Here is a 10839-nt window from a genome sequence, read left to right on the forward strand (position 1 = left end):
TTTTTGAGACGGAGTCTCGCTCTGTCGCCCAGGCTGGAGTGCAGTGGCGCCATCTCGGCTCACTGCAAGCTCCGCCTCCCAGGTTCACGCCATTCTCCCGCCTCAGCCTCCTGAGTAGCTGGGACTACAGGCGCCCGCCACCGCGCCCGGCTAATTTTTTGTAATTTTAATAGAGATGGGGTTTCACCATGTTAGCCAGGATGGTCTCGACCTCCTGACCTCGTGATCCGCCCGCCTCGGCTCCCAAAGTGCTGGGATTACAGGCATGAGCCACCGCGCCCGGCCCCAGGACATTGTCATCATCCCATAGGGGAACCCCAAGCTCATTCAGCACATTCGTGGGTCACCTTGACCTGTTTTTAACTCTCCCAGACACCCCTTTTTCTGCTTTATTGTGATTTGAAACATGGTTACTGGGGGGAAAAAGAAGTCAAAACACCAGAGCCAGAGCTGGGAGGTGGTTTGTTTTTAAATTGTATCTGCCCAAATAACAATAGCAACAGCTACAGCAATGGCAATCATAGTGACATTTCTTATGGGCTTTATTCCACGCCCTGAGATAACTTGCTTTTCAGAGGGAATTGCTTAATCCCCAAAGCCGCCGTGTAAACTAACTGCTAGATGATGATCAAAAGGAAATCGAGGTGCCCCCGAGTGGACAGATGGGCCTGCTCCGCGCCCACGCCCACTCGCCATGTGAGCTGGGACAGGTGGATTATCATCTCTGGACCTGGACTCCAACCTCCATAGAAAGGACTTATTGCCGGGCTCAGAGGCTCCCGCCTGTAATCCAAGCATTTTGGGAGGCCAAGGTAGGAGGATCACTTGAGGTCAGGAGTTCAAGCCCAGCCTGGCCAACGTGGCAAAATCCCGTCTCTATTAAAAATACAAAAAAAAAATTAGCCAGGGGTGGTGGCGCACACCTGTAATCCCAGCTACTTGGGAGCCTGAGGCAGGGGAATCACTTGAACTCAGGAGGCGGAGTTTGCAGTGGGCCAATATGGTACCATTGCACTCCAGCCTGGGCAACAGAGTGAGAGTCCATCTCAAAAAGGAAAGGAGAGGAGAGGAGAGGAGAGAGAAAGAGAGAGAGAAAGAAAGAGAGAAAGAAAGGAAAGAAAGGAAAGAAAGGAAAGAAAAGAAAGAAAGGAAAGAAAGGAAGGAAGGAAGGAAGGAAGGAAGGAAGGAAGGAAGGAAGGAAGGAAGGAAGGAAAGGATTTATAATAGGTTGCCCTGTGGATGGAGTGAGAGGAAGCGCCGCTCACCCCTGGAGGAGTTGGCTGCTGTTGTCCTCATGGGAGGCTCAGGCCTCACCTACCGCGCCCCTCTCCCAGTGTGGATTTTTTGTTTTAACACAGAGGGAGAGTGGGAAAGGGGAACTGGGACCGGCAGTGCAGTGGGGCTGGGTGGGGAGAGTTCCCACTCACCCTCCCTGACCCTAAACGCCTACTCACTTCCTTCCATGCTAGTCAGCTCACCCCTGAGCACCCTCCATCCTGGGCCTCTCTGAGGGCAGGGAGTGGTTATGAGAAGCGAGTGGGATGGCAGGCTGGAAATCACCCCAGCGGGGCCCAGGGTGGAGCGGAGGCTTGTCTGTGTCCTTAACACCAGGCCATCAGCACTGCTGAATTTCAGGGGGAGGTTGAGGGTTTTTTGGTTTCTGTTTTTGAGACAGAGTGTCACTCTGTCACCCAGTGGCAGGATCTCAGCTCACTGCAGCCTCAACCTCCCACGCTCAAGTGATCCTCTTGTCTCAACCTCCCTGGCAGCTGGGACTACAGGTGTGCACCACCACACCCAGCTAATTTTTAAAATTTTTTTGTAAAGACAAGTTCTCGATATATTGCCCAGGCTGGTCTCAAACTCCTGGGCTCAAGTGATCCTCCACCTGAACCTCCCAAAATGCTGGGATTGCAGGCATGTGCTATGGTGCCCAGTCAAGTATCTGTTGAATGAATGAATGAATGAATGAATGAATGAATGAATGAACGAACGAATGAAATCTTTGCGAGGGCTCCAAGGACACATAACATGAGGTCAGGCTCTGTAAGGAGGCATTTATTTATTCAGGACCCTGGGGACAGGCACAGGACTTAGGTTTTCGTTCTGGGGCAGTCCCCGGGATCCCCAGCCATCTGTCAGCTTCTCCATCTGTCTCCCAGCCACCTGCACCCTCAGAGTTCTCATCTCGCAGCCCATCAAGCGAGGTGGAAGGTCTCAGACCCTTTTTGTACCAAGCACATGTCCTGCGTTGTCACCCACGATGCAGCAGCCTCCCCTTCCTCCCATTGCCCCTTTGGGATGCCAGCGCTCCCAAGCCTGATGGGGGACCAGCGGCAAGGGAAGGCAGGGAGCTTTTCCAAGAACCCTGGTTTTTGTGGAGCAGAGAGGGGCTGGCTCTTGGAGTGGCTTGGTAGAGGGGAGGGCCGTCCCCTGGGGACTTGGGGTGGGCAGCTGGTCCCCCTAAGTGGACGCAGATTGCAGCCAGCACCCAGACCAGAGCAGACCTGAGTGTACAGAAGCCGCTGGGAACTTCTCCGCCTGCTAAATATTTAGACAGTGAGATGGATGGGGAATCCAGGGCCAGAGCAGGTCGGCCAGGCCACTGGCTATTTTGAGAGAACCATTCTTTCTGCGCTCCAGGATAAATGTTTCCTCTGTCCCGCACTCTCTTCCCAGAGCCAGCAGCGACTACCCTGCGCAGGAGAAACAGCAGCCAATCGGCCCCAGAGTTTGGGGGCCAAGGTTCCAGCATCCGCAGCCATCAGCCATGTCCCTGATTTTCTGGTTCCTGTCCCTCGAAGACAGGGATCACAGGGTCAGCTCCAAATGTCAGCAGAGGGAGCAGGCGACATTGGCTTCTGCTTTGGACGACGCTCCCACGGTGCTGCCGCCGGACTGCTGTGTGAGAGGCAAGGGCGCCACCTGCCCCTCGCCCCAAGCCGACAAAGGCACCCAGTTCCCCTCCTTTCCCACAGGAGCAGAGGGGGCCCTTGGGTCCCTCCTCCCTGAGGTGAGCTGGGAAAGGGGTGTCTGCGAGTCGCCGTGGGCAGGCCCGAGGCACAGGCAGCAGACCCAGAGCTTGAGTCGCTTGAAGACAGCCTTGCGGAAAAGGATGAAGACCCAGGGGTCCAAGATGGGGTTGAAGGCGTAGAAGCGGAAGGCAAGGAGGTCCCCCATCTCACTGCTGCTGTCAGGGGCGACGGCCTGGGTGAAGCAGCGGATCTGAGGGCAGGGTGAGGGCGTCAAGAAGCACCCAGGAGTCCTCAGCCTCCCCACCCTGGCTCCCCCCTCCCACTCGCTTACCAGGGATGAGGTAAGGGCGGCATGTCAGAGGGGAAGGAGAGAAGATAAAAACTAAGTAACAAATGCATCTGGGGAACACAGGGAGAGAAAGTCCCAGGAAATTGCCAGAGATGCCTAAGGGGAGAGGAATGGGGGCCAGGTATATGGGTCCCCCCAACCTTAGAAGCTGGGAGGACCCCCAGGCTCCACAGATGTTTGAGTATAACGTCCTTACAAGAAGGCGGCGCTGCCCAGCTGGGCCCCCTGAATCTGCCACGGAGCTGTTGTGGTGCCTGTGTGTATCTATCCACAGCATCTGAGTCTCTGAGTCAGGGTAACCCCCAAAAAAGATTTAAGGACCCCCCAATCCAGCCTGGCCTCTTGCATTTTACAGAAACAGAAACTGAGGCTCAGAAGAAAGGTGGCACGACCAGGTGTCACAGACACTGAGTAGGTACCGGGGTCTGTGGCACTCCCATTGGGGAGGGGCAGGACGGGAGTCCCGGAAGAAAACCGAGGTGCGGAGGCAAGGGTGGGGCCTGCTCTGAGGCAGAGGGGAGCCAGGTGAGTGGGAGATCAGGCTCTACAATCGAAGGACCCAGGACCGAGACCAGGCTCTGTGTGACTGTGGGCGAGAGACACTGCCCCTCATCTGTAAAAACGGGGATGAGAGAGAACGTTCTCTTGGTTTCCTGCCAAATGCTGTGGAATGGGTGGCTGTGATCATTTTGAAAATTGTCTTAGGAAGTATCTGTAAGCCACTAAGTACGAGGTAGGCATAGAGAAGCGCTCAATGAGTGGTGGTTTTTCATTACAGGGGTAGGGGAAGGAGGGGGGATGCATTTTATTACGGGGGGCTCAGGATGCCTGAGCTGGGAGACAAGGTACCAGAAGAAGTCAGATGCAGAAAGTCTTCTCCAGAAAGCCAGGATCTATCTGACTGGGGACCAAGCCTCTGTCTGATTTGTTTTTGTTTTCTTTGTTTTCGTTTTGAGACAAGGTCTTGCTCTGTCAGCTAGGCTGGGATATAGTCATCACAGCTCACTGCAGCCTTGACCTCCCAGGCTGCAGCAATCCTTCCACTTCAGCCTCCCAAGTAGCTGAGACCACAGGCACAGGCCATCATGCCAGGCTAATTTTTAAATATTTCGTAGAGATGGGGTTTCACCATGTTGCCCGGGCTGGTCTCAAACCTCTGACCTCAAGTGATCCTCCTGCCTCGCCTTTCTTTTTCTTTTTTTTTTTTTTCTTATTTATTTATTTATTTTTGAGATGGAGTCTCACTCTGTCACCCAGGCTGGAGTACAGTGGCACGATCTCAGCTCATTGCAACCTCCGCCTCCCCGGTTCAAGTGATTCGCCTGCCTCAGCCTCCCAAGTAGCTGGGACTTCAGGCATGTGCCACTACACCCGGCTACTCTTCATTTATGTATTTGTTGTATTTTTAGTAGAGACAGGGTTTCATCATTTTGGCCAGACTGGTCTCGAACTCCTGACCTCGTGATCCGCCCGCCTCGGCCTCCCACAGTGCTGGGATTACAGGCGTGAGCCACCGCATCCAGTCCTGCCTCGGCCTTTCTAAATGCTGAGATTACAGGCGTGAGCCACCATGCCCACGATGTCTGACCTCTTTTGAGCCTCAGTCTCCCCATCTGTGACATGGGCACAACCCACAGAGCTGCCCTCCTCCTCTCCCCACTCCCCCCAGCTCCGGGGGGACTTACCGTGAGAGGCAGGGAGCACACGGCCATGACCCCCGTCATGAGGCCCAGCAGGATCAGGTGGTCCACCTCGTCCTCTCCGGTGCGCGGGCGTGGACCCACCGAGCTCTGGTGGCGCTTCTGCTGGCGGTACATGCGGCAGAGGCTGAGGGTGACCGAGCCGTTGCACAGGAAGATGGCGGCCACCAGCAGGGCCACCAGGCCGGCGTAGGCCAGCGAGAAGGCGGCGCCGCCCGGCTGGGCCCAGCGCATGCGGAGGAAGCACCAGCTACCGGGGCAGTACTGCTGGTGTTGGCCCAGGCCCAGCAGGGGCAGCGCGCAGAAGAGGACGCAGAAGGCGTAGATGGCTGGCAGCGCCAGGCGGGCGCAGCGGGGCCCGTCCAGTTGCGCGTAGAGGTAGGGGTGGCTCAGCGCCAGGCAGCGCTCCACGGCCATGGCGAAGAGGATGAGCATGGACGCCAGGCCGAAGAAGGTCATGGCGAAGGCGAAGGCATCGCACAGCGCGGGGCCGCCCCGGGCCAGGCCCAGCAGGGAGCTGTTGCGCGCATAGGCCACGAACACGGCCGGGCTCAGGAAGCTGGTGCCCAGCAGGTCGGTGGCCGCCAGCCCGGTGACCAGCACCGCGAAGGCCGAGGGGCGCGCCGGTCGCCGCGCGTGCAGGATGCCCAGGGCCAGCCCGTTGCCCACCACGCCGGCCACGAACATCAAGGTGCTGGTGGCCGGCCCCACCGAGCCCCGCACGTAGGTGAGGTTCCTGCACGAATCTGCCATCCCAGGTCTGGGCTGGAGGGTTCCCAAGGTGGAAGGTGTGGGGTCAGAGGGAGCCAAGACTACCCCCACCACCCAGCCCACTCAGGTGTCCCTACTGGCCAGTCCTTGTGGCAGCTGGGGCCTCCCAGTCAACCCCCAGTTCTCCTGTGAATGTGTATGTAGTCCTCTCGCTTCTGGCTTCTCCCATATCTCTCTCTCTGTCTCTCCCCGCCCTCCTATTTCTCTTTCTTTTTCTCTTTCTTTTCTTTCTTTTTTTTTTTTTGAGATGGAGTCTCACTCTGTTGTCTAGGATGGAGTGCAATGGCATGATCTCGGCTCACTGCAACCTCCACCTCCTGGGTTCAAGCAATTCTCCTGCCCCAGCCTCTGGAGTAGATAGATTACAGGCGCCCACTACCACGCCCAGCTAATTTTTGTATTTTTAGTAAAGATGGGGTTCCACCGTGTTGATCAGGCTGGTCTCGAACTCTTAACCTCAGGTGATCTATCCACCTCGGCTTCCCAAAGTGTTGAGATTACAGGCGTGAGCCACCATGGCTGGCACCCCCCCACCTCCTATTTCTTTCCTTCTCTAGCTCTGTTTCTGCCATTAAAGAGACAGAGAACATCCGGGCATCACCAGTTCTTTCCTTCTCTGTCTCTCGGTCTCTTGCTGTTATCTCCCTGTCTCCGTCCCCTCCCTTGTCCTTGTCCTCCCCGTACCTTTCTCCCTGTAACCCCACACCCTCTACCCGCTCCTGCTCTGTGTTGCTGCTTCCCCAGCCCCTCACCGCACCTCTCCAGTCTTGCCCAGGCTCTCCTGTCCCGCGCGTCTGTCCCTTCACTTGCTCTGCTCCGTGTGTCTCTCGCTGCCTGTGTTGGTCTGTGTGTCAGCTTCTCCTTCCCTCCTCCCTCCTTCCCTCCCTCCCTCCCACCCTCCTCAGCTTGCCTGCTCACCCCAGCTTTTTCATTTCCTCTCTCTGCCCCGCCTTCCCTCACTGTTCTCCAGAGGGCCCCCTGGCACACTCCCCATTCCCCATCCACCCGCCCAACCCAGGACATCCATCTCCCATTGCTGCCTCCACTGTCCTCCCCACATCCTCTCTTGGTTCCCATCACTGAGCCACCTGCCACCTCCCCACACACAGGACTCCTCCCTCCCCCAGTGTCTCCCTCTCTGGCCTGGGTGGGAAATTCCTGAGTCACCATCACTTAGGCTTGGAGCCTCTTGGGGTAGTAGGCGACCGCTAGGAGGGACCTGAAGGGCACACACTTGACCGGGCTTCAATGGGGTGGCCTTGGCCTGGGCTGTCTCAGGGTGGCCTCTGGGATCTATTCTGGGCTTCAGGCCCTGGGGCTTAGGACATTGCCCAGGGATTGAGAAATGACCAGGAAATTCCTCTCTGATGTAGTGTTTTCCAGACACCACTGAGAGTTCTAGTCCCTGGACAAAACTCACTCCTTCCAGAAAACTGAGGAAGGAGGCTTGGCCAGAGAAAGACATGCCAGTCCCTCGAGCCTGTCCCTGGGCACCCAGCTCACCCTGCAGAGACCAGAGAAGGAAGCATGAAGGGGCGTATTTGGTGTCCAGTTGTCAGGAACAGGCCTGGGCGACTTCCACGGCCCACCATGGAAGGGTAGCACTGGGCCACCCTCTGACTTCTCGCACAGCACCCCTAGGCCCCTGGTGACCTTGACCTTCAGGAATCATATTTTGATCACAAGAAGCTGTCCACAACTCCAACATTGCTGCCATGCGTCCCCCACCCTCCCCAAACACAGCCAAGTCACCGCCGCTGCAGCCTCGGGCCAGTGCGACAGACCCACGTGCTCCCACTGCCCGCACAGCGTTCACGAGTCTCCCTTCCCACGGAGTCCGTGGCTTCCCAGGCAGCCTCCCAGCCCCAAAGGGCCAGATAAAACCTCGGAGACCCTCTCTGAGCCCCGCTGTTTATCGGGGGGCAGTCTCAAATCCATTTGACTTGACTTCCTGTTTCCGTCTGACCACCTTTTTCCTTGCTGCGTGATGGACCCAGGCGAGGAGAGGGAGCTGGTAGACTTCAGTCGCCTCCTCTGTGCGTGAGGTAACACGGGCCTCACCGGCCTGGGGGCTGCCCTCAGCCTGCAGCACATCCCAGATTGGTCTTTGTAACAAGGAGACAGCCTGTGCAGATGTCTCATGTCCACGGCCAGGAGGGATGTGTCCAACCCAAGGACTGGACTGTGGGCAGCTGCAGTCTTGCCTTCTCTGTACCCTGGCGTGTGACCACAACCCCTTTGCCCCTTCCCCCCATCTCCCTATCACCCATGCCCAGCTGGCACCCGCAGCTTCCAGCAGGATGAACGCCCAAGTACCAGCCCTACCGTGGCTCCCTAAGGGACCCCACAGCCCTGCTCTAGGGGTGCCTGTGCATGTGGGCTCCAGGTCCGGCCACATGGTCCCGCCTCAGGCTGTCTGGTCCCCAGGCAGACCAGAGGGAACTCAGGAAGTTATATCGTATTAATGAAGGATGATGCCTGGCAGGCGTGCGTCTTGTTTGAACCGGGTGGCCTCTGGTTCCCCGAGCCTCCCTCTCTCTCGCTTCCTGTTACAAGGACGGTTAACACTCAGGAAGTCCCCTCTGCTCCCATGCCCAGTGGGACTGCGGTCAAACCCCCGGTCCCTTCCAGGCCTCAGTTTCTTTTTTGTTGTTGTTTTTCTCTTTGCTTGTTTTTGATTTGAGATAGAGTCTCGCTCTGTCACCTAGGCTGGAGTACAGTGGCATGATCTCAGCTCACTGCAACCTCCGCCTCCCGGGTTCAAGCGATTCTCCTGCCTCAGCCTCCCAAGTAGCTGGGATTACAGGCACGTGCCCCTGCGCTCAATTTTTATATTTTTAGTAGAGGCGGGGTTTCACCATGTTGGCCAGGCTGGTCTTGAACTCCTGACCTCAGGTGATCGGCCTGCCTTGGCCTCCCATAGTGCTGGGATTACAGGCATGAACCACCATGCCTGGCTGTTTGTTTTTGAGACGGGGTCTTGCTCTGTCACCCAGGCTGGAGTGTAGTGCTGCAATCTCAGTTCACTGCAACCTCCACCTCCGGGTTTCAAGCAATCCTCCCACTTCAGCCTCCTGAGTAGCTGGGACTACAGGCACCCACTGCCACGCCCAGCTAATTTTTGTATTTTTGTAAAGACAGGGTTTCACTATGTCACCCAGGCTGGTCTCAAACTCCAGGACTCAAGTGATCTCCCTACCTCGGCTTCCCAAAGTGCTGGGATTATAGGCCACCATGCCTGGCCTCAGGCCTCAGTTTCCCCGCTGATGCCACTAGGAGCCAGGAGCCCTGGCAACCCTAGCATCGGTTCTGTGTTCCTGCATCAGGAGCAGGTATGGGTGGCAGTGACTGTGCCTCCCTCCTAATGAGGGGACTGAGTTCCCCAGAGTCCGTACTGGCGCCAGACATGCCTCAGTCACCTTCCCCTGAAACCCAGCCTCCTGCTTGGCCATGGCCCCAGCTAGCCGGGCCAAGCCCACAGCAGTGTCCACAAGGGGGTTCTGCTCCCCGGCCAGGTGCCTTGGGGTGAGGAATCACCCACAGTGCGTTGTGCCAGGGGCGGCTTCCAGGGTGGGCGGAGCTACGGAAAGAGTCAGCAGCCCTCCTCTCGCCCTCTCTCCACCCATGGCGAGGAAAAGAACCAGGCCTCCCTGGGGAGGACCCCGAGGCTGCAGGGAAAAAGAGGAAGGACAGCTCAGAGACCACCGAGATTAGGGACGGACCAAGTGACACACAGCACCCGGGAGGGGAGAGAGATCGAGGCTAATGTGCTGGGGACTGTGGGTGTGTAACCGGATTGTGACTCTGCATAGTTAGTGTGGCCCACGTGACCTAAGTGAGCATTTTTCTCAGCATTGTGATTGTGTTTGTGTGTGTGAGTATTGTGTGTATGTGTGTATTGTGAGCTCATGGGACTCTGTGTGTGCACGTGGGCACACAGCTATGTTGTAGTTTTGTTTTGTTTTTGAGACGGAGTCTCGCTCTGTTGCCCAGGCTAGAGTGCAGTGGTGCGATCTCGGCTCACCACAACCTCCACCTCCCGGGTTCAAGTGAATCTTCTGCCTCAGCCTCCCAGGTAGCTGGGATTGCAGGTACTCGCCACCACGCCCAGCTAATTTTTGTATTTTAGTGGAGATGGGATTTCACCATGTTGGCCAGGCTGGTCTCGAACTCCTGATCTCAGGTGATCTGCCCACCTCAGCCTCCCAAAGTTCTCGCATTAGAGTCATGAGCCACTGTGTGTGACCTAATTTTTTTGAGACAGGGTTTCACTCTGTCACCCAGGCTGGAGTGCAGTGGCAAGATCTCAGCTTGCTGCAACCTCCACCTCCCAGGCTTAAGCGGTGCTCCTGCCTCAGCCTCCTGAGTAGCTGGGACTTCAGGTGCCCGCCACCATGCCTGACTAATTTTTGTATTTTTAGTAAAGGCAGAGTTTCACCATGTTGACCAGGCTGGTCTCGAACTCATGACCTTAAGTGATTCCCGCCCCCCCACCTCAGCCTCACAAAGTGCTGGGATTACAAGCTTGACCCACCACACCCGGCCCAGGCCTGCATCTGGAAGTGCCGCAGACCTAAGATCCTGGCTTGCCCTGGGCCTGACCCTCTCCGGACTCCCTGGTTTCCGTCTTCCTGGCACTGGCCCTGGGAGGAGGCAGGCCTTATCTCATGTTCTGCACACACGCACCACCAGCTGCTCGTGCCTGCCAGGCCTGCCGTCGGCCTGCTGTGCCCTCTCACTGCTTTGAGAAACTGCTACGTGTCCCAGACCTGTCTCGCCTTGACTCATTCCAGCATCCAGAGCCAGAGGCCTCCTTTCTCTAACCACTCACTGCCCTCCACCGCAAACAGGCCCTGGCCTACCTTCTTGTGGCTGCATCTCACCTTGCTCCAGAGGGCATAACCCAGTCTCCTGCCTCTGAATGGGCCATGCCCCTCACCTGGGGATCCCCTCATTTCCCAGTCTTCAAGGCCTCCTTGTCACCCCCTGAACCTGTCCAGAGTGGTCATCCATCCGATCCTCCCATTCCAGTCTCAAACCCCAG

General features: G+C 57.0%; 1 protein-coding gene across 2 annotated transcripts; it reads right to left on the reverse strand.

The window, feature by feature from the left end:
• Positions 1 to 2037: 2037 nt before the first annotated feature.
• On the reverse strand, positions 2038 to 7086 carry PTGIR (prostaglandin I2 (prostacyclin) receptor (IP)). 2 transcript variants are annotated; one of them, XM_011969570.1, is made up of 3 exons: positions 7015 to 7086; positions 5010 to 5789; positions 2038 to 3225 (listed from the first exon to the last, which is right to left on the reverse strand). In XM_011969570.1, the coding sequence occupies exons 2-3, from the start codon at positions 5775 to 5777 to the stop codon at positions 2833 to 2835; spliced, it is 1161 nt and encodes a 386-aa protein (XP_011824960.1). In that variant the 5' UTR covers positions 5778 to 5789; positions 7015 to 7086; the 3' UTR covers positions 2038 to 2832. The 2 variants fall into 2 exon arrangements, with proteins under 2 accessions (XP_011824960.1, XP_011824954.1); XM_011969564.1 differs by lacking the exon at positions 7015 to 7086 and adding an exon at positions 6553 to 6672.
• Between the last annotated feature and the right edge of the window lie 3753 nt (positions 7087 to 10839).

This window comes from Mandrillus leucophaeus, unplaced genomic scaffold (genome assembly GCF_000951045.1).
Source record: "Mandrillus leucophaeus isolate KB7577 unplaced genomic scaffold, Mleu.le_1.0 Scaffold120, whole genome shotgun sequence".
Lineage (NCBI taxonomy): Eukaryota > Metazoa > Chordata > Mammalia > Primates > Cercopithecidae > Mandrillus > Mandrillus leucophaeus.

Bases quoted from the DNA above. Each gene is read 5' to 3' on its own strand.
- PTGIR (XM_011969570.1), bottom strand. From the start codon at position 5,777: ATGGCAGATTCGTGCAGGAACCTCACCTACGTGCGGGGCTCGGTGGGG. The intron at 3,226-5,009 runs GTAAGTCCCCCC...CCCTGCCCTCAG, and splicing joins TGTGCTCCCTGCCTCTCACG to ATCCGCTGCTTCACCCAGGC.